This window comes from Lottia gigantea (assembly GCF_000327385.1).
Source record: "Lottia gigantea unplaced genomic scaffold LOTGIsca_190, whole genome shotgun sequence".
Classification (NCBI taxonomy): domain Eukaryota; kingdom Metazoa; phylum Mollusca; class Gastropoda; family Lottiidae; genus Lottia; species Lottia gigantea.
In genome coordinates, this window is record NW_008708359.1 from 126,412 (window position 1) to 151,634 (window position 25,223).

A 25,223-nucleotide genomic window follows, 5' to 3' on the forward strand; every position below is an offset into this window, starting at 1 on the left:
ATGAGTGAAAATGATTGTGTCCTGGTCCAACAGGAAGTTACCGTCAAAGAAACAGACGCCCAATGTGGAGTGGGTTCCTGGAAACCAAAATGTCTACAAAAATTCAACAATCCCAAATGTTTATTATTTTTTCTCTGTATGTATGGTATGATATTAAGTAAGTGCCATTTTATTATTTTTTAAATTTTGCCTGGAAAGCATTTGCCTTTTATATTTCAATTTCCAACTGACAAGATCTGTAACTTGCACAGCCTGTAGCCTCTGTTTATTGTCCCATCCGAACACAACTAGACATTTTTTCCATGTCAACCCCTCTTACCTGCATCACTGACAAAGAAAAACCGGGTTGAAAAATCCAAAGGTATCATCTCAAGCTATGCCGGTATTGAACTCTGGACCTTCAGGTTAGCGAACAACATCTTACTCACTGAGCCACTGCAGCTCCCGTAATAGATAGATAACATATACTAGAAGTTTAAACAATAAATTCTGCTTGTTTCTCAGTATTACACAAGTTCTATGTGAAATCTAATAAATATAAAGATTTAGCCTAGCAAATTTGACGTTATTCTCAGGAGATGCAGGTAAAACTATATAAAATTGGATACGTGCCATAATGACAGTTAATTTAATGTTAGATTTTCAAAATACTGTGAATAATAGAGTTAAAATAGATTAAAACTTTTTACCACCCATTGACATTTTACTGACTCACTAATTTTTAAAGGGATATACTTGTCAAATTATTTGCTACATGGGCTGATAAAACATGATATCAGCTATAATTATAGATACAACTTATAGAGTTACTGAGTTCAATAATCGATTATCATCGCTAGGAATTTATAATTTCGATTATTGATCATCGAAATACATAAGCTTAATTGATTAAATGTCAACGTTATATTTTCTCCTGTGTATCTGTTAACAAGTCATAATTTCTTGCACATAGTTTCCCTTCAGCACATCATTTACCTGCATTAACTTATAATAACTCATCAAAGCAATACAATACTTTTATGTCACAAAATTAACCCATGGAATTAAGAATAAGGACCAGATTGTTATTTAGTATATAGAAGATTTCTCACTTATGATATTGATTATTCATCAGTAGAATGTCGTTGATAATCGATCTCAATTTGATAATTGATACCCAGTCCTTCTTATGGATTTGCTTTGTTAGCCATGTTATTTTTGCTTTGTTCAATGGAGTGATTGCTTCCGTCGTAAATTCATAAGATTATATGTGTGACAATCATGAAAAAGGTTCTGATGTTAATATTGTATATAGCAAAATCTTGTTCCTTGACCCACTTCAAGGTACATTTTGAAACTTTCTATCCTAGTCAAAATGTCAGAAGAATTATGCCACACTGAAATCTATTAGTGAAAATGTTTTTGAATTTATTTTAGATGCCAAAATTATGTCAAAATCTAAATTATAAAATTTCTAACAGGTGTGACTAAAATCTAGGCTTATTCCCACATCTTAAATTTCTGAAAATGTACAGGTTTTATTTTTCCTCACTATTTTTGGCGAAATGTTTCTCGATTGCTCCACACCCCAGTTTGAAAATTTTGACTTAAAGGGACAGGTATGCCATTTTTTTATCCCCCCAAATCATTTTTTAGTCTCAGAAACAGGAACTTTATAGCTGAGTTAATCAGCAATAGTGTTCAGAGCTCATCGTTGAAATTTGAGCCTTTTGTGTCCAGAATTATCCGCGATTGAATGTTAAAATGACGACTCATCATTATATAGAAAGACATAAATAGGAAAAGTGAGTAAAATTCATAGTCTGAAGTATTTTTGAAATAATTATGCAATTCTAGTACTTCTGAAGACTATTTTCATATGAATTCAAGCTTAAAATCAACCCCCTAAAATGGCGCATCTGTCCCTTTTGCCTTGCATAGTTTACATACATATACTGGTATACTGACATAGTTTCAGTGTTTTAAACTACCTCCAAACAGAATTTAAGATTGAAATCAAAGGGGGTAATTGGAGATCGATTCTAGAGATCAGGATTTCTGCTTATAAGTATTTGAGTAACAGACAGTGAAATTGATTTAGAAACAAACTTGATTTTGGACGACTGTATAAAATTTAGTTGTATTGGACTACTGTAAAGTTAGTGGCTATACTAAAGCTAAAAATTCCTTGATTAGATTTGTCTATATATAGATAACTATAAATACTATTGATTCTTTCTTTCCTACCCTAATATCCTTCATTTATGTTATATTATATTGATATTTCTCAATATAGATTGACATAATTTACTTCTGTTATATTATCTAACATCTAGACTGGTGCCATGGCATTATGCCATCCTCCCATCATGTCCAAACTATAACCCTATTGGTCATACTTCCTCAAGGACGTGGTCATACAAGTGAGGGAATGACATATTCATAGATATATCAATCAAAATTAGCCCTAAAATCTTTGTAGGAAAATCTAAGCCAATCAAATTACTTGTCATAGACACTTTCTTCGTAAAAACAAACAAAAATGTTTTTTAGTCAAAAATAACAGAATGGAAGTCTTCAGAATGGATACATTTTTGAAAGATGTGATTTGAAGTAAAAAGCCTACTGATGTAAGCTTATAAATGTATAGGCTAACATTTACACAACCATTGGTCGCAATTAAAATGTTTCTGACCAAATAAAAACAAAACAAATTACATGCAAGCTATATGATATAATTTAAAGGGACACACATGGATTTGAAGGCTCAAATTTCTATGGTGAGCTGTGAACACATTTACTGATTAGCTTAGCTAAGTTCTGAGACAAATTGTGATTGGTGAAAAAAGAAAATGGCCCACTTGTCCCTTTAAGAGATAAAAGCAGTTGGCTAGAACCCCAACCAGTCCGCCCTCCCCCCTCCCCTCAGATTATGCCCTCTAAATACTCAAAAATCATTTGCCCCCAGATGCTCTTCACCTCACATTTTTGCCCTATTCCTCAGTCATTTTCTAGAAACATTCCTGTATAAAAGCAATCTGTATGATATGAATAAAAAAGTTATGTTATTTTATTAGAAATATTAAAACAGAACTTAAGATAACATGTTGTTATTACTCAAAGTTTCACACTGTGCGATTTCAGACACCTGACCTATTTTCATATTGAAAATTGACAAGCAGAACTTTTTGTCATGTTTACACTTTGAGACAAGTTCGGAACTTTTGTTTAGAGAAGTGTGCTTAGGGGCATTATTGATGGAAAGCCTATCATTTAAACACACCAGGTTACATTATTTGGTTTTATTTGTGTAGGCTTTAACTCTGCTATCAATGAATCAGGATATTTTGTAATAATTATATTACAGTTTATGTTGCCAATGTGCCTTGAGAGTTCGGTACTATTTACATATTTTTGATGTTTAACAACTGCATATGGTGATGATATCTTTATTTTAACATGTTTTCAGTCAGTCCCAATCAGTGTTATGTTATTATATTAATATTGATATAGTCCTATGATATCATAACATGTACAATTATCATAATGATAACATGCTAGAACATATTTACATACCATACAAATTACCTATCAAGATAGCAATGAGCCATCATTTATCTTAAGTGTAGAATTATGACACTAATTATATGGGTTATTTTTAACAAATTTCCATAAAAATGTGCAATTTTCCTGTTAAATGTATTCTATGAACATGGAATGAATCTAACTTCCTTCAAATTCTAATTCACATGAACTTAGATCTTAGTCTTCGTGGCTTGATTTTGAATGAAGTATAACTGAGGTCTTAACAAAATGCCTTCACTTCCAGACAAGTATTAAAGGGTTGAATTTAGTCTTGAATATATGTAAACAGTCTTCAGAAGTACTATAAATGTACAAAAATCACATAATTTCTTCAAAAATATATCAAGCCAGGATTTTTTTTCCTATTTCAATAGATGTCTTTATGTCTCAAGAAAAGACAATTCGTCTTTTTAACTTTCAAACACAGATAATTCTGAACACAAATAGATTTGAAGGCTCAAATTTAAACGATGAACTTTGAAAACTATTAATGATTGATTTAGCTAAAAAAATTCCTGTTACTGAGACTAAGGTATGATTGGTCAAGGAAATGGCACATCTGTCCCTTTAATGCGACAATGAAATGCTGAGAATTGCTCAAGAAGTTTTTCTTCTCATTATGTTTAAAAAATGTAGTCCATTCAAGTCTTAGACATGCTCCAAAAATCTAACATGGATGTTCATTGCTACTGAGAATTGTTTTCAGGACTAGGGCAGGTTTCTGTTATCAGATTGAGTTCATATATATAGTTATAAGTAATATAACAATTATTTCACACATAAGTTACTAGCAATATTTTTTATTTAAATATTATTCATTATATAATTAATATTATAACTTTGTAAACTTATTTAATAAATATGCTAGGTCATTTCATAGAGATTCTCAATAGATTTTAAATATTTAATAGAGGATTGGTTAATAAAATGAAATGAATGGAGTTTTACATCCTACTCTTCTGCACCATGTGGGCTAATCAAGACATGCAATGCCATGCAGGGTGCAATGAGGGAAATTTTGCCAGCATAGCAGCATTAGCTTGCTATTTTTTTTTTATTTCCAACTTTCGAGGGATCTTTAACATACACAGCCTGTAGCTCACAGGGCCTCAGTTTATTGTCCCATCCTAATGCCTAGACACTGAACACTGGACCTTCAGGTTAGCCACCGCGGCTCCACTAACATATTAAAGCCCAACCATTGAAATATTGCTTTGTCTTTTATGTGCATCAGGGACACAGAGTCCACATTCAATTCCACTAAAACCTTGAAAGACATCATCAAACACTTTTTAGTGGAATTGCAGGAGCTACAGACACCTTATTGAAATTTGAATGGTGCAAGTGAATGGTTGTTATCAGTGTCTCTGATATACATAACAAATTTAGAAAATCTCTTTAAAATCTCTTTCAAACAGAAAAAATGGCTGGTCAATAACAATTCTATGTCTTAATCTAAACCAAGGTAACATCAGTGAAACCTTGAGAAACCCCTGCAAAATATCCTTCGATTTCAAAGTCACTCGTATAGATTTTATATACCTTGATATGAGCAAGATGGATAGTGACAGGGTTTTCTTGATTTTCCAGACCATTTCAGAGAGGTCAAAGTGGTTGTATGATTTTCTAGAAATTTTGTGTGTATTTGGACTATTTATGCTTTCCATTTTCCATCAGATGTTTGTGGTTCCTGTTTTTTAGAATTGCTTGGTTCCTTTAATTATAGAAATGAAATGAAACCAGAATTTCTGTCTAAAATTTGAATTGGGTTAATAACTGCGTTTCCACTGAAAATTGTTAAAGTAAAACTATTCCTATGTCCTATATCAGGGACACTGATACTAACAGAGTTTCCACTGAGAATTGTAAAATAAAGTTAGATCTAAGTTAGCTAAGAGCCAGTTGCCGAACGCATTGTGTTTACACTGAGTTTAACTGGTTCCCCAACGACTTTAGTCTAGATCACAAAGTCGCACATTATTGACAACTCATGATGTACAAGACTACTGTTTAGACCAGTAAGAAATGCAATAGACCGCCCCCTATTGCTGAACGAGATAAAGCTGGCTTTTTGCATTTCCACTGGTTAAGTGAAAGCTGGCTGTAAGCTAGTTTTAAGCCCAATAAATTGTCAAACGCAAAAAAAAATTCTCAAAGTTTAACTATCGTAATTTATTTTTTCAGGTTTTGTTGTTAATGGTATAAATAATGTCAATACTACCTCTCTAGAGAGAAGATTCAATCTCTCAAGTGCAAGGGTGGGAATGATATCAAGTGCCTATGATATAAGTGCAGCTGTTTTAGGACTAGGAATTAGCTATTTTGGTTCGGGTAAAAATAAAGCCAAGTTTTTAGCTACAGCAGGGTTGTTTATGGTTCTTGGTTCCTGTGTTATGTCTATACCTCATTTCTCTACTGGACTGTATGAAGCTGGTGAAAGAGTGATCATGCTCTGTCATGAAGGTATGTATCTTCTTCATTAGCCAAAATGAGTATTTGATCATCAGTGGACTTACTTGGTGTCAAAACCATACAACAGAATCCCTCTATAATCTAATAAATCCATAAAACTAAGTAATAATTCATCAAACTAAGTAATTTTGAAACATGCTTAGAAGCGTTTTTATTTAGTTAAATAGATGTAACGTCTCATATAGAGATTCTATTCTTTAGTCATGGCACCTGTTAAGTAATAGGTAGTATTCCTTTAAAGCTTAATGGTGTCAAGAGCATTTATGGCTTCAATTTGCACAATTCCCATTTTCAGTCAGCTGTCTGTGGTTTCTGTAATTATAAAAATGCTTAATCAAATATGATCACATTATCACAAAAGCTGATAAATGGAACGAAGAGTGTTTCCGATAGCTACATCATAAAATGCTTAGTTTAGTCTAGGAAACCCATAGATGTCTTATTGAAAATTGGAATGTTGCAAATTAGTGCGAAATTATTAACTGCGTTTCCACTGAGGGGGAAAAGCTGGCTTTTGGGAACCGAAACCTTTTTGTGTTTTCCAATTTATCGCGGGCTAAATGAAAGTTAGCTTAAAGCCGACTTTCACTTCACTCAGTGGAAACGCAAAAAGCCAGCTTTATGTCATTCGGCAAACTGGTCTTTCCAGTCTACTGCATTTCTAACGGGTCTAAACAGTAGTCTTGTACATCATGAGTTGTCAATAATGTGCCACTTTGTGATCAAGGCTGAAATCGTTGGAGAACCAGTTAAACTCAGTGTTAACACAATGCGTTCGGCAACAAACTGCCTCTTAGCTAACATAGGGCTGGCAATTCTCAGTGGAAACTCAATCAATATCAGTGTCCCTGATATAGGACATAGCAATAGTTGTCTTTGTTTGATGTTTCCTGACGCACGTAAAGACCACAAAAATTATTTTTCAAATATGCTATATCATGTGTGATTGATTGCCGTTTGCATGCAATGGACAATAGTGTGGCAAATTCTCTTAGCTTGAAAACTGTTCAGACGGGTGTTAGGTTTTTTTGGCATTTGCTAAAGGTTTATTTTGTATTTCAGAAAATAATTCAACTGAAGTTTGTCGAACAGAAGAGACCCATCTATCCAATTATTTATATGTTTTTGTCTTGGGTCAAATGTTACATGGTGTTGGAGGAACCACCATTTATACTGTTGGAATTTCTCTACTGGATGACAGTGTATCATCTTCTAATACACCTTTATATATAGGTAAGTTAGGACTTTTTGGTAGGTTGATTGGTGAGTTCTGGGCGTTTGGTATTCATGGAATCAACCGAACATTCAATAGAAATAATTGGTAACAGGTTTAGAATGAGTTAAAATGGTGGAGTAAGAAATAGATGGGACAATTTAGAATGTGACATATCATGGGTGACCGCTTGAAACCTCCTTTGATGATATATGGCGCAAAATAAGTTTTTGAGAAAAAAGCTACTTGTTACTATCTTTTTATTCTTTGAAAATTTAAACCTCATATAATTATGACCTATTTAACCAATAACTCGTATAATAGTACAGTATACAAGGTTATTCTTTTTCATCCACAGAAAAGAAACATTGAACCTCGTATAATGTCATATTTTACAAGGTTTTAAATCTGACGGTTTATATACGTGTTATTTAATTAGTGGTTTTATGAGTTATTTACAATCAAGCTAGGAATAAGACGTTTTGATCAAAAGATGTGCGCTTTTACAAGCTTTCAAATGGTACCAAAAAGTCAAAATGACCAAATATGGGGTTTCATGCGGTCACCCACGATATTTCTCCAGTACTGTTTGATTGAGAACAGAATTGTAACAGACAGAACCTGTACAGAACTCTCCAATTAAACACCACCATACTGTGTGTATGAGCTTTATAGGATTCCAACCTACAGAAGGGAGACAAACATTATTTACAAGGATAACAACTTAGGTTTACAACTAAGGATCCTTTGTACCTGCTGGTTCTTAGCCAAGTCTCTTGGCATTGATCTTTCCCATATTATCTCTACCCATTAGAAGGGTCCTTGGCATGGCTATTTCCGAGGCTATCCGTGGCCGTTTGCAGCAGTGTGAACTGGAATAATAGCAGCTTGAGACTAGAACTTTCAACTAAACCAAGCAAATGACATGGAGATTCTAGCACTGTAACAGACTGTGTTACAGATTAAGCTAATGTTAACTTCCTGGCTAACTTTCCCTCATTGCACACAACATGACATTTCTGTGTCCATCCTAATCAGGACTAGACTAGGTGGATGTAAAATTCTTATTTATTTTAGACTGGCATTTTCAACATTAGTGCTTTGCAAAGCTCTTCATAAAGTATAGTTTGAACATGATAACAAATTGCTGAGCTTAATTGCAGAATGTGCTTAGGTGTTTTAGAATTGTCTTTGATATATATCTATTTGCAGGTATATTATATTGCTGTTCTATATTGGGACCAGGTATAGGTTATATTATTGGTGGACAATTCTTAGATTTGTATGTAGATTTTGATGTTATGGACACAAGCAGGTATACACACTTTATGTTAAGTTATTGAGATTTTTCTTTTTTTTCTACACTTATTTTATCAATAAGCTAATTTGTTGTGAAGCACAAAGTTCTTTGTATAAGCACTTTTTCAATCTTAATTCATTATTCCTTCATTACTAAATTTAAATTATAGTGTCATGATTAATGAGGTATAGATTTTGATTAGAAAAAAAAATTAGTATGAGTTATTGCCCTTGCTTTTGAAATGCTCGTAAACACTCTAGAAGGTTCAATTATTGACAGATTTTGACAAAACTTGGTGTGAGATTTTGTCATGACCCAAGGATGAACCTATTGAAAATTAGAAAAATCGAAAATTTTTAGTATGAGTTATTGCCCTTGTTCTTAAACACATTTTCCATTTTTAGCCCTTAAACACATTAGAAGGTATAATTATTGACAGAGTGTTTGTAAACACCCAAGGATGAAAAATATTATTGCCCCTGTTCTTAAAAACAAGTTCAAGTTTTAGCCTGTAAACACACCAGAAGGTCCAATTCTTGACAGATTTTGATGAAACTTGGTAATATTATTCAGTATCGCCTCAAAGAGTTCAAAAGAAGTGTATGACTGAAGGTTGAATATTTCATACTGGTGATTGTTACTGTACTGCTAAATATTTTTATTTAAAATCAAAGCTGCCAGTGGGCGTATATTATCTTGCCTGGCAAGCTATCTTATTTGGTGTATATAGGCCATTGCCTACAATTTGGCTGGTATAGACAACAGTTTATGTCTGTTTTTGATGAAAATTGATACTCATTATTGACATACATGTAAAATGATATCTTAATTAAGTTCGAAATTGTAGATGTGACTTGCTAGTAGTGTGATTTTGATAATTATCTGTATTCTGGTTTTGCTATTGATTTGAAAAGATTTTGAGGAAAACGTGATTCATAGAAATTGATGGGATTAAGGTCAAGGACAGCTACTGTTCATTAACAAAATAAAAAAAAATATTCTTATCAAAAATCTCACTAATAAACATAAAACTGAAGCTTTTAACTGGTTCACTTGCCAATTTGATAATGTGTTTTGGTTATTCATATGTCAAGAAATGTTTATGAGCGAAAATTCATCTAAAATAAGGTAACATAATTCCACACTGCATCTGAAGCTATCTACTTCTTGCAATAAGCCATTTTTACGTTTTTCTCCGGTGTTGTTTTATCAATGACATCAAATGATGATGGAATGTATCCACTTTCGCATTTTTCTTCCAAAATACCAATTCTCTTTTATACATACATGACCAAAAAAGATTGTAATTATTGTATACAAGTAAGTATTTATATGATACATAGTAGTCTGTTAGGTGTATATGGGAAGTAACTCTAGTTGTTACGTAGTTATTGTAGTTGAACTGATTTACATTCTTCTTATTACTCAAGCACAATACACAGCTCAGTCGCCAGGAATGAATTGGTTCTGGGGTTCAGACTTTGTACTCATAATGTATCAAAATGAAGAAGGATTGGCTGGGCTTAATCAAATCTGCCTTGCTTGGGCGCAGCTCCCACGGACCCCACCCTAATTTTTTTAATGTGTATGATTATATTTTGCTCATGTTATTGAAGGAGAGAGTAGTGGTTATGATAATATATAGCATTCTTTCAGAACTGTGTCACATGTCAAATCGTCTGAAATGAACGAGTGAATCTTACTCAATATTTAGCTTATTGATATGAGCAAGGCAATAATTCTCCAAATAAGAAACGTGTATGTTTATGAAGTATGTGGTACGGTATAATATTTTGGTTTGTAAAGTTTATAGTCACAATATATCATAAAAGGCAATTGGTAAAATTTCACGATCAAGAATATGAATTATGAAAATATGCCCATTCAAACAATCATCTATTATAATGTATTTCAAGAATAATCCTCATTTTGTTTACAAACGTGAAATTTTGATTTTACCTCTATTGTTTGAAGTACGAGGGGCTGACATGGAAAAAGGGTTTAGTTGTTCGGATGGGACAATAAACCGAGGCCCCGTGTGCTCATTAAAGATCCCTCGACAGTTGGAAATCGAAAAAGAGCAGGCTAATGCCGCTATCCTGGCAAAATTTCCGTCATTGCACCCTGCATGGTGTTGTCCGTCGTCATTAGCCCACATGGTGCAGAAAAGTAGGACGTAAAACTCCATTCATTTCATTTCATTTCATTTCAATTGTTTGGATAGACAGATAAGGTTGGCTAGATTCAAGGTCAGTTGGTTTCACTGTAAGTGATGAAATTCTATGTTGATAGTTCGAGGTGGAGAGATATTAACTGATTGATGGGCGTGTCTTACCCGGATTTTACTTTGTGTGTGTGGCGGCCATATTTCTTCAACAAATATGGCGGCTGAATGGAGGACAGATAATCTTAATATTCTTTCATTATAATTAATATTATTGTAGTTAGAGCATGATAGCTTAAAAAATGACTTGAATAGCATGTCAAAACGCCTTACTTTTTTTTAAAGAAAAGATCGGCAAGACATTTTACGTTTTTTTCTTCTTCTGTCAACTCTCCAAATGCATCTGGCTCTGATAATTAGAGGAGTTTCAGAAACCTGATATTACGTTGGCTCATATATGACATATTTCACTTTTTATTTTGAACCAAAATCTTTAAATTTTACTTCGTGAAATTTAAAAACTTTAATTTTTACCTAGATGATGATTATTTTTTCCTAGTTGAAAATTAGTTCATAATTCCTGTAATTTATAATTAAAAACTTTAACTAGGTGAAAATAAGTTGATTATTCATAGAATATTTAATTGAAAACTTTAATTTTCACTTCGATTATAATTATTTATCCTAGGTGAAAATTAGTTCATAATTCCTGTAATTTATAATTAAAAACTTTAACTAGGTGAAAATTAGTTGATTATTCATGTAATATTTAATTGAAAACTTTAATTTTCACTTCGATTATAATTATTTATCCTAGTTGAAATTAGTTCATTATTTCTGTAATTTATAATTTAAAACTTAAACTAAGTGAAAATTAGTTGATTATTCATGTAATATTTAATTGAAAACTTTAATTTCACTTCGATTATAATTATTTATCCTAGTTGAAAATTAGTTCATAATTCCTGTAATTTATAATTAAAAACTTTAACTAGGTGAAAATTAGTTGATTATTCATGTAATATTTAATTGAAAACTTTAATTTTCACTTCAATTATAATTATTTATCCTAGTTGAAAATTAGTTCATAATTTCTGTAATTTATAATTAAAAACTTTAACTAGGTGAAAATTAGTTGATTATTCATGTAATATTTAATTGAAAACTTTAATTTTCACTTCGATTATAATTATTTAACCTAGTTGAAAATTAGTTCATAATTCCTGTAATTTATAATTAAAAACTTTAACTAGGTGAAAATAAGTTGATTATTCATGTAATATTTAATTGAAAACTTTAATTTTCACTTCGATTATAATTATTTAACCTAGTTGAAAATTAGTTCATAATTCCTGTAATTTATAATTAAAAACTTTAACTAGGTGAAAATAAGTTGATTATTCATGTAATATTTAATTGAAAACTTTAATTTTTCACTTCGATTATAAATATTTTTTTCCTAGTTGAAAATTATGTGATAATTTGTGTAATTTTTAATTAAAAACTGACCATATGACCAGCCTCCATTTTGTATTAAACGCAAAAAAAAGTTTTTAATTCAAATTTCATCAATTATCATCTTGTTGAAAATTCAAGTTTTTAATTCAAAATAAAAAGTGAAATATGTCGTATGTGAGCCATCGTAAGATAAATATCGTGTTTTGAATAAAATTGACATAGGACACAAACTCCAAGTATTACATGAAAACTGATACACACCTATAATTAGCTGTCAGAATTTTAGCAGGCAATCAAATTCTCTACAATGTTTTGAACTATATATGATTTTTTATATATTAAATAAATAATGCAGAACATACTTGAATGTATTCAGTTAAACTATTAAATCAACTTTCAAAGGAATGCATTTAATTTATGACACTAATAGTCTAATATACATATTTCAATGCATGAATAAAGCTTGATTGTTGAATAAATCTTGCTTTATGAACCTTAAAATGACCTTTTCAGAAAGCTAAGCTAAAAATAACACAGTTTTTCAACTAGTGGAAAAAAACACCGCGATGTCAACTGGTGAATAAAATAAGACTGACTTGGACTAATTGTGACGACTTCATGGCCTAGGTTGAAATTTTTTTTTTTTTTTTTTTTTTTTTTTCTCAGCACCAATGATATCAATGAGGCAATCTTTGATTTCGTTCAGTTCTTTCACAGTGTTATGGGATTCTCCAATTGGGCAGTAAAGGATTTTCAAAATTACTTTTTCTAACCTGTACTATAATAATAATAATAGCACTGAAGCAGTGTGTTGCATTTTGGGAATTTATAGTAGACTTTTAAGTAGCCATTTCTTTGTTTGAAAAACTTGTTTGTACTGTGAGCATCTTTTATCAAAACATTGTATGTTGAAGAATTGGACAATATCATTCTTTTATGATGGGGTCCTATAATACAAAGACGCATATTATGGTGATAACGTTTCTGTCAGTTGGTCAGTCTGTCCACAATTGCTCGTAAACACTCCAGAGGGCACAATTCTTGACTGATTTTAATGATACTTTGTGTGAGTGCTTGTAATGAACCCTAGTATGTACCCTATAGAAAATCAGAAATATTGAAAAATATTTAGTATGAGTTATTGCACTTGTTCATGAAAACACCTTTGGACAAAATTTGGTGAAATTGTTTATTATCAATAATGTTCATCCATTGGTGATAATTCCACTAAAATTTAGTGTTTGATGATGTCACTAATTGCTTAGGGCCTTATGTAATACAAGCAAACTTCGTGATCATTGACATCCAAACGCTTAGTTTTAATGGAATTGCAGGAACCACAGATGTCTGATTTGAAATTGGTATGGTGCACTTCAGTGTCTCTGGTACACAAAAGAATTTTAGAAAACTTCCTTACAATCCCTTTAATCAAACATTTTAACAACTTGTGAATTGTGACTTCAATTCTACAAGCAGAAAGTCTTTTATATTTTATATATGGTGTCAAAATAGAAGTCAAATATTAGTTCCATTTTACCGTCAGTACTAGAACAGTTATATTATATCAAGCCTACTACTATCCCAGAATTAATTTGCAATAGAAGAGCCGCTTTAAAGTTTATAATCTGAAATTTAAGGGACAACATTAGGAAATAGGAATATTATAAAGAAAAAAAAGAAAAAAAATGTCCCAAAAAACAGATAAAATTGTCCCAAAAACAGATAAAAATGTCTAAAAAAACAGATAAAAAATGCCCCCAAAACACATACACAAAAATTAGAAGAAATTTTTGAAATCTTTTCAGGATGGTGATTTAGAAATAGCAAATTTGTTTCTTAATATGCATATAGTCATCTAGATATTTACTTTTCACCCTTATAGAGCTCAATTTCTGCTATCCGTGTCACTTCAATTGAGTTGGGTTCTGGTTCTCCTACAATTTAACAAAAGGGACTGTTTAGTCAGGTGACACATGCAGGAATTATTGATATAAATACGTGATCAGAAACTGCATGATGAAGTGTAGGGGATTCATTTGTAGTGATGGCAGTCTGAATTGTGCAGTTTTATTTAATTATATGGGAACGTGATGTCTCAAAAGTGACACAGATAGCTCAACTTGATCTCTATAAGCAGATAAAGCTTATAGGTAACATGTAGACTACATGGACTTCTATCATCTTTCCATGACTAACTTTTTGTTGTAGTTTAAATGTTACACCAGAGGACCCCAGATGGGTGGGAGCATGGTGGATAGGTTTTCTTGTGGCAGCCATATTGAATCTTATTGTAGCCTTACCATTATTTCTCTTTGGTAAAGAATTACCATGTGAGTTTTCTTATTTTTTTCTCTTGCACTTTCCTGAACACTCTTTTTTATTGCTCATCATTCTTTGTGCCATTTTTTATTATACATTTTGAGCCTTTGCTTTTATTGTTTAGCCTGAAATATTTTCAACAAATGGAACTTAGGTTTTATTTCAGACTACCACTACGTTTGTGGGTAGTGCTTTCAAATTTTTTTGGCAAAATATTCCAGTTCCATTTCATAAGACAGGAATAAAAGAGTTTTTAGACGCAGTGATTCAAATTTTGGATGTGAAGTATATTAAAATAACAGCAGTATTTAAAATTAAATCCCCAAATTTGCTTTTAAAATATCTGAACAAAAAGAACTCAAGATGTCATCTGAAGTCAAGGTTGCTTGTTGCTTGATAGTCTTCAAGTAAAATTTACATAGTTTACTTGAGTATGACAAACCAATCTTACAACTGTTAATGTTGTGCATCATGTGCTATATGCAAACCACCTCGATGACATCATGGCCAATGTCTCCTGTTATTCACTCTATCTTCTTAAATGTGTAGTTGAGAAAAGACATTGATGCCCAACAGTAGGCAATTTAGAGTTTAAACATAAACATTCTATTTTTTTGGTTTCAGCCTCAAAATTTGCGATTATTGTCTGCGCAAAGTAAATGTTTTTTTTAAGAGAATTGGAATATCAGCCTCAAAGTAGTACTGTCAGTCTTAGAATGACTTTGCTTTGATGAAAATATACACATAAGCACACATTATGTCTTCAAAATTTGTTTTTACATAGGACAATTTTCAGACATAATTTTTGACTCTTTAGGGTTGAAATTTAAGGAGAGAAATGTGTTTCTTTTCAATGTAAACTTATGAAAGATTATATTTTTACCAATGCAATTAAGACATTCTAAGACTAACAGTACTATTTTGAGACTGATATCAAAAATATTGAAAAAATAAAAAAAATATTTTACTTTGCTCGGACAATAGTTAAATAGTAATTGAAACTATAAAAACCAGATTTGTCAAAAATAATGTGGGCTGGTTTAGATCTGCTCATTTGTCTTTGCTTGATTATAGCGCCAAAAATAGTATGTGTACATTAAATCTGATATTATTATTCTATTATTTCTAGCTGCCAAACATGTGAGAGAAACCAGAATATCAGAAGCCTATGGTGCCGAGAAGTCTCAGACTAATCCTGTCAAAATCAAAAGATCTTTAAAACATTTTATGAAAGTAGTAACCAAGTTACTAAAGAATCCATGTTTTGTCTTTCTGGCGTTAAGTATGTTAACTGAGGGAGCTATTATAGGGGGCAGTGCAACCTTTCTACCAAAAGTCATTGAAATGGAATTTCGCGTCTCAGCATCATTAGCTGCCATTTATACAGGTTTGTACTCCTGAAATGTCTAAAATGTTTTCTGTTTGTTTTGGCAATCTCTATCTTATGATTGGCAAAATTCTTGATACCTTGTACACATGGAAATATGAATCTTTTAACCATTTCTAATGCAGGACAAAAAATATATCATATCAAAACAGTTAAACAAAAACTTCCATCTTTTCTGTTATGAAATTACAAAAAACAGTAGTTTTCAGGCACCTCTCAAAGAGCATAACTAACTTAAAAGTTTAACGTAAACATTTTAATTAATTTTAGTGATAAAAAATTAAAGACAGGATTTTTTTAGTTTAAACTTTTAGAAAACTTTTGGGGCACAGTTTTATAGGTTTTGGTGTATAGTTTTCATAAATTTAAGCAAAAATTTTCTGACCTACGAAAAAACCCAGAATGCCCCTTTAAACAAAAGCAAATGCCTGAATATTCTGTCTTCTTCCTTCAAACACGTAGGCAAAACAACTTAGTTTCGAATAGCCCTAGACTAGATCTATATCCAGTTTAAAAAAGGTCAAACTATTAATTAATGATTTCAGGTATTGCTGTGGTACCAAGTGCTGCAGCTGGTCAGTTTCTGGGTGGTTTTGTGACAAGGAAATTAAAACTAGATATAAGAGGAACATTAAGATTATGTATATTGGCAATGGTGGTGTCATTATTTGGATGTTCTATTTTATGGATAAGATGTTCTACTGAAGATATAGCTGGTATTAATGCACCTTATCCTATCAGGTAACTCATTATCAAGTCTCCATTCTTCACCTTATTATAGGACTGGGCGATATTGGTTCAAGTTGATATGATATTAAGCATTAATATATAACAATATGGGTATATATCACGATATTTCTTTGAAATGGTTAAGGATTTTTAAGGTTTAGGGTTTATTTGTTTTTGATACAAAATGTTGATGTTTTTCTGTCTCAAAATTTTAAATGTAACAAAAAAACAATAGATATCTCTTAAAAACACAAAAAAATTTACTGCTTTGGAAAGTGAAAATGGAGAAAAATCGTTGACACCAATTTTCACTACTTCTATACCTTCACCTTGACCCTGTTCAAAAATGCAGAAACTTCAATGTGGTTCTTCTTTGTTGGCTATGTACAAAGATGTTCAACAAAAGTTGGTAAAGAGCTAGACAAAGTAATTGAAATATAAAACTATATCAACACCGTAACATTTCGTCTGCATAACTTATTAAGTCGTGAATATTGCCTGAACAGTCTCTAAGTTTTTGATTTGTTAAAAATCAGGTATTGAATGTTGCATTAGTTATAATAAAATCATAAAATCTGTTGAGTCAGAAAAGGACATAATTTTCTCAGATATTGATGGGGATTGTAGTCATAAAATAGTGTAGTGTAATCTGTAAAAAATACACAAAACAAAACTTCTAGATCCGTTTTTTCACTCAATTTGTCAACTTATACCATTAACAACAAATCTTTTTTCAATCTTTTAGTCCAGAATTTTTAATACAAGATGAGAGTGTCTACATACCTGATCTTACCAGTGAATGTAATAAAGACTGCCATTGTACTACCAATATCTATAATCCAGTCTGTGATACAGACGGCTTGTTGTATTTTTCACCATGTCATGCAGGCTGTAAACAAAGATCAGCTGTGGTCAATTCCTCTGTAAGTCCTACTTTCATTTTTGCCATTTATATCTTGTTATTTATATCATGTTAAAATTTCATGATACATTTATCATTATCACATTAGTTATCATATTAAGTTATTTATGTCATGTTATTCATATCATTATCACATTATGTATGTTATGTTATTAATGTCATGTTATTCATATCATTATCACATTATGTATGTTATGTTATTTATGTCATGTTATTCATATCATTATTACATTATGTATGTTATGTCATGTTATTCATATCATTATCACATTATGTATATCATGTTATTTGATCAAATTTTTTATATCATGTATTAATGTCATTATTACATGACTTATATTATGTTATTTTAAGCATATTATTTATATCATGTTATTTGTATCATATTATTAATGAATGTGGGTTATTTCACATTCTTTATATTATGTTATTTTTATCACATTTTTAATGTCATGTTATTTATTTCATGTTGTTTATTAATGTTATTTATATCATTATCACATAAGGTATACTATGTTATTTCACTAGTTTGTTTAGGATTTTGAAACATCGTATGGTTATCAAACAATATCTCAATGCATATATAAGGTAATTGGTCCACTGATTCTATTTAGCAACTAATTTTTTGAGATGAATATTAAATTTGAAAGAACTCAAAGAGTATATTGGGCATTGAATTGACAATAGATTAATTTATTCAGATTGTTTAGAATTAAAATAAGGTCTAAAATTACATTTTGCACATCCAGTTGACTGATTAACTTTGAATTAAGGGATGGTACACTCAAAAAAAAAAAAGGGGAGTGCCATAGGCAAGCAACCATTCTTGTAGTTCGAAACATCTGCCTCTATTCCAGCCTCTGATGAATATTTTAACAGTTGTCAGCTGGAGTAGAGTCAGAAGAATAAATGGGAATTTTCCACATCTCCAAAAATGCGTTTTCTGTAACATAATATTGAATTGCCTTTAAGACATAAATGGTGTAGGGAGAAAATGATGGAATGACTCAACTACAAAAAATGTTTATCTTTCCAAATATACCTGGTTAAAGTAGGTTTAAAACATGTAAATAGGCTTAAAACCCCTGCACCTGCGGAGATGCGGAAAGTCCCCATTTAACAGGGCTTATTATTTTTGTCTCTACACCAGATTACATCTGTCCAAATAGCTATCAGACACTGGAATAGAGACATATGTTTCGGACTACCATTTTTGTAAATTTTGAAAATAATGGCCCTACTTTTCATCCAATTATAATTTTAATAAGATCACCCACTGTTTGTGTGCCCACACCTAAAGAGAATTTGTTGATATAAGCCTACACAACAAACTTAAGAAAACTTTCCCAAGTATTTTAATTGTATCAGAGGTTAAAACTCTATTACTTAAAGGGATAGGTGTGCCATTTTTTTTAACAATTATACTTTTAGTCTGAGAAACTGGAATTTTTTAGCTAAGCCAATGAGTAATGGTGTTCACAGCTCAAAATTTCCACCTTTGAAAGTTAAAAGGAGAAGTCGCCTTTTCTTGAAGCACTGTTATATTTAGAAAAGACATTTTTAGAAGTAGGAAAAGAAATTCCTAGTTTGGGATAATTTTTTGCGATTTTAGTACTTTCTAGTACTTCTGAAGACTATTTACATATATTCAAGACTCAAACAAATCAACCCATGAAAATGTGATCCCTACCCCTAAATGTCGCATAAGTATTAGTGTGTAGTTAGCTATAGAAGCTCATACTATTATTTGTATATTCAGGATTATACAATATGTAGTTTAGATAGAAGCTTATACTGTTATTTGTATATTCGGGATTATACAATATGTAATTTAAATAGAAGCTAATACTATTATTTGTATATTCAGGATTATACAATATGTAGTTTAGATAGAAGCTAATACTATTATTTGTATATTCAGGATTATACAATATGTAGTTAAGACAGAAGCTTATACTGTTATCTGTATATTTCAGGATTATGCAATATGTAGTTTAGATAGAAGCTTATTCTGTTATTTGTATATTCAGGATTATACAATATGTAGTTAAGATAGAAGCTAATACTGTTATTTGTATATTTCAGATTCAGGATCATACAATATGTAGTAAAGATAGAAGCTAATACTGTTATTTGTATATTCAGGATTATACAATATGTAGTTTAGATAGAAGCTAATACTGTTATTTGTATATTCAGGATTATACAATATGTAATTTAAATAGAAACTTATATTGTTATCTGTATATTTCAGGATTATACAATATGTAGTTTAGATAGAAGCTTATACTGCTATCTGTGTATTTCAGGATAATACAATATGTAGTTAAGATAGAAGCTAATACTGTTATTTGTATATTTCAGGATTATACAATATGTAGTTAATAAAGAAACTTATACTGTTATCTGTGTGTTTCAGGATTATACAATATGTAGTTAAGATAGAAGCTTATACTGTGTTTTGTATATTTCAGGATTATACAATATGTAGTTAATAAAGAAACTTATACTGTTTTTTGTATATTTCAGGATTATACAATGTGTAGTTGTGTGAATTCTACAGAAGGAATAGAAGAAGGTAGAAATATTGGTAGAAATGCAGTATGGGATACTAATTGTAGGAAGTCATGTACTATTTTATATGTATTTCTCTGTTTATTGTTTCTACTGATCTCATTTTGTTTCCTGCCTATTGCTCCAGGCGATTCCGTCCAACTTAGGTATAGTATTTTCTATTTTTCATTCTTGATTACTTGGCAAAGAAAATGCAGTGATTATAAAAAGATTGACAGGTGTCATCAAATGTAATGAAAAAATTCAGCATCTGTAGAATACGGTGGTTCCTATACCACATCGTATACAATTTGAATTTCCAGGTGAATATTAATTTACACCCAGGTGAAAATTCAAGGTTTTATTGATATTATTGAATTATCACCTGAGTGAAAATACAAGTTATGTTTTATAGTTATATTCCAGTTTTTTAATTCAAAATAAAAAAAAAATTAATGATGTTGTATATGAACCACCGTAGTAGAAGGAAAAGACTGTGTGTTTCTGAAATTATTCCATTTATTAACAGAGGTAAATTATAATAAAATTGAAGTCCAAACGTTTAGGAACCAATGATCTGAGTAACTATAACTTTTCAAACTTCAGTTAGAAAATAGTCCAGTTTCTGAAGATTGCACTATATGAAACTCAGAGCAAAGCCAAAATGTTTTTATTTTTGTATTATAGATGTGTTAATGCTGAAGATAAAACATTTGCTCAAGGATTAAAATCATTTATTGTTAGATTATTGGGTATGTATGTATATATATATATATGATTGATATTGATTATGCTTAGTGATGAAACTTTATATCTGCTAGCTTATCTCTTTTTAGAATTAAAATACATCATTACATTCCCCTGCAATTCAACAAAAACACACAGACTTTTTGTAGGTCGAAATTTTTTTTGGTCAGATTTGTGAAAACTATACACCAAAATCTAGAGAAATGTGCCCTTTATCTTATCTGAAAGATTTAACAAAAAAATCCAGCCATTAATTTTAAACGTCAAAAATATTTAAAAACATTATGTAAGGTTTTTAAGTTTGTTATACTTTTTGGAAGCTGTTAGAAAACTACTGTTCAGATTTAAGTAAAATAAACACCTAATTGTAGAGAAATATGTTTTCTACGTATTCTAAAGGTTTTAACTAATAATATGGAGCCATTATAAAACCAAACACCAAAACTAGTTCAAACTGCTTAATTAATCAATTGGTCCTTTTCGTTTGAATTAAACCTTTTAAAGCAAATTCAGTTTGATCAAGAAAATACATAGATATAAATAGCATATTTTGAAGATTTTCAGGTATAATTTACGACATTTTTGATAATGAAAACTTCTTACCAACATGTGATGACAAACTCCCACTGTCATTCATTGCATTGTATTCTATACAACTGAAAGTATTTCCATAAACTCAAATCTGTTATTTTGTTCAGGTACTGTTCCAGGGCCAGTTATATTTGGACGTCTGTTAGATGATTCATGTGTTGTATGGAGAGAAGAATGTGGAAGAATATTGTCCTGTTGGATTTATGATCATCATTTAATGATTCGAAATATCTTTTTGCTTTTTGTGGGTACTAAAATTCTCTCCATTATTTTCTGCTCTCTAGCGTTAAAGTTATATAAAGCACCTGCTGATAATCTGAACTCTCCGGAAGAGAAGGTAGAATTAGAGACGAGAGTGACTACTTGATAGTAATGTGGTTTTAGAATGCAATAAAGCTTTGTCAAACCAATACGGTGCTCCTCTGACATCCTGGTACGAGCATAGTTGTTGGATAATAGATAGGATTTGGTTAAAGGACTAACCGTGACTATTGTGAGTTTTGAAGTCCTCAATCAAGATTGTCAGTCAGTCTTCCATGATGATTGTTCAGAAGCAATAGGAATATATTGTGCTAAGCAAGCAGTTGATGGGGAATTCTTTTAGTTTGCCAAATGTTTTTCGCTAAATGTTTAGTTGACTATATTCGTTGAAACTTGAATCTCTATATTTACAATGCAGCAAGATTTCACACTATATGTTACATTAAAATTTTTATTTTTCTTTCAAAAATTTTCTGCCCTGTGTGATATGAATTATTCATGGTGACAAGTGTCTGCATTTTTTCTCTATTACTTTTTTACATTACATGATTTTGTGAGTTATAAAATATATCTGAAATTTGAATGATTGTTTAAAATCAACCATCCGTTTAAAATGTAATTTATAAGTGAAGAACATAACATGCAATAATATCTGATTTCAACTATTATCAACATATTTCTATGCGCCCACAAGAAAAAAGGGAGAAATAATCAGAATTATCGAAAAATAATTAGTATGAGTTATTGCCCGTGTTCTTGAAAACACATTCAATTTTAAGCTTGTAAACACTCTAGAAGGCACAATTCTTGAAGTATCTTGAAGAAACTTGGTGAAAATTTTTTTGATCACGCCAGGATAAACCCTATTGAAAATTAGAAGAATAGAAAATATTTAGTATGAGTTATTGCCCTTGTTCTTGAAAACACATTCAATTTGAAGCTTGTAAACACTCCAGAGGGCACAATTCTTGACGTCTTTTGAGGATATAATCAGTTATTGTCCTTATTCTTGAAAATGCGTTAAATTTGAAAATTGAAGGCACAATTCTCAGTGGCTGTTGACGAAACTCAGTGAAATTGCTCATTATCACCCATGGAGAACCCTATTAAAAATCAAAAAGCGGAAAATATTAATATGACTTATAACGACCTTGTTCTATTCATTAAACACTAAAAGGCACGATTCTTTCTGGATTTTGACAAAAACTTGGTAATATTATTCAGTATCACCCCAAAAAATTCAAAAGAAGTGTATAACTGAAGGCTGAATATTTCATACTGGTAATTGTTACTGTACTGCCAAATATATTTGTTTCAAATCAAAGCTGCCAGTGGACGTAGATTGCCTTGCCTGCCAAGCTATCTTTCACAACTGTTGTTGATATGATAAACCCCAAGATATTTAGTCAAGTCATTATATCCCTTGTAATTGTATTTTATTGTTATTGCTCTAACCACCCTCACACTTGAGAGATTTTTGTCCCGGCCCATGCTGTACCATTTCGTTACTTCATTTGTTGCCTATTCGCGCTACATACTGTGCATGTATACAGAACGCATGACCAAAACATTGGCTGCATTTGCACATATTGATATGCAATGGCACTACTTGTTTGTGCATTGTTTATGTATTATTGCCCATTATTAAAGGAAGGACGATTTTTTCTTACTGTAGTATCAACGCTTTGACACACAATGTCGGATGTGTTTGGGTTGTGTTTGCACAAGTGTTAATGCATGGGTCATGTGAGTAGCATGCACATAATATTAAAATTTCACACTAGTTCATGAGGAAATTAACCATAGGCACAGAAAAGTGGGTGATATTGTTTGGGCAGAATCGTGCAAGTGTTGGGGTGGCATAAAGGGATTGTAAAGATGTTTTCTAAATGTTATATGTGTATCGGGGACTGATAGCAATATTTTCCTGCATCCTAATTTTCCATCAGACGTTTGAGGCTCCGGCAATTCCACTAAAACTTATTGTTTGATGCTGTCAATAATCGCAAAGTATGCTTTATCACATAATGCCCCTCGTGATTAGTGACGTTATTAACACATTTAGTGGAATCGCAGGAAACCACGAACGTCTGATTGAAAAATTGAAAAAAATGGACTGGTGCAAATTGATGATTTCAGTGTCTCGATACAGAAAACCTCATTACAATCCCTTTAAGCTTGTTTTGTAACCTATTGGAGATGTAAACAGAGATATCTGAATTGAATTATGACTTGTACAATGTACAACTCTACCATGGCCCTTTATTTCTTGTGACCATACAAATTCCCATTTATTTTTTGTGATTAAATTTTTTACACATCCCTTTAATCTCCATTATCTTTTGAAACCAAACAATCCTGAGCTATTTTTTGTAACCATACAATCCCCAACTATTTTTTGTAACCATACAATCCCCGACTATTTTTTATAACCATACAATCCCCGGCTTTTTTGTAACCATGCAATACCCTTCATTTTTTGTAACCATACAATACCGAGCTATTTTTTGTAACCATACAATCCCGAGCTATTTTTTGTAACCATACAATCCCCTTTATTTTTTGACATTACCAACCCAGCAGTGTTTTAACAGATCATCAGGGGGTAAAAAAGAAATATGAAGTTCTTATTTAAAGGAACAGGTTTGCCATCCGTTTTTCAATCTTACCAGTCTCGGAAATGAGAATTATTTTAGTTAAGCAAATCAGTAATAGTGTTCACATCTCACCATCAAGCCCCAAATAATGGCAAACTTGTCCCTTTAATGCTGTTTTTTGATAATTTCACTAAAATGTAGGGTTGAACTATACATTTATTAATGTCTTCCAATATATTGCAATTTTAATATTTTTTACTGTATTTAACTATAAATCATTTCTTTTTGTGGAGACTAAATTTCCTCTGAGGTATAAGTGAATGATAATGAAATTCCCACAAAATCCATCAATTTGAGCCACGCGAAGAGCAATGACATTACAGGATATTTTGCATATGGGGAAAATAGTTTAAAGAAGTTAAAAATTTTATCAGGTATTAAACCACACCAGTTAAGTTTCTTTTTCGTCAAATCTAGTCATATATAAGTTTGCAAAATTAAAATTGCGTACATTTCAGTATTCAAATGACATTTTTTAAATGATATATTATTATATATATTTGTGGTAAATGACGTGGTTCTTTTATGATATTTTACAGGAAAGTTTATAACTTGTATATATGTAAATATGAAAATATTTTTTATAGTCTTAAATTATTATTAAGTCTTTTGTCATAAAACAGGTTTCAGGTTTCTGTCCCAGGTTCAACAATCTGTCTATATGTGTCTCGTATTAATTAAATATGTTTGTCTTAGTTGGTGAAGTAGAGTCAAGGCCACGTATTCGCGAAACAATCTTAGCGCTGGGATATCCTAAAACCGGTGTTTGAAGTTTAGACCTTAGGACATGCTAGCGATAAGATTGTCTCGAGAATACACTGCCAGGTCTAGGTATCGGTCTCAGATCCAGAAGTCTATCCTAGTTGGTGCAGGTAGTGTCCCAGGT

At 31.3% G+C, this 25,223-nt stretch overlaps 1 protein-coding gene across 1 annotated transcript; it reads left to right on the forward strand.

Moving 5' to 3' along the window:
* Positions 1-22,261, forward strand: LOTGIDRAFT_239068 (hypothetical protein; the record flags this gene model as incomplete). The annotated part of the gene is made up of 11 exons (XM_009052897.1): positions 1-157; positions 5,749-6,027; positions 7,099-7,269; positions 8,462-8,564; positions 14,380-14,501; positions 15,620-15,877; positions 16,423-16,618; positions 17,352-17,529; positions 20,058-20,248; positions 20,769-20,833; positions 21,527-22,261. 11 exons carry the CDS (start codon positions 1-3, stop codon positions 21,784-21,786), a joined length of 1,980 nt encoding a protein of 659 aa, XP_009051145.1. The 3' UTR covers positions 21,787-22,261.
* Positions 22,262-25,223: the final 2,962 nt, after the last annotated feature.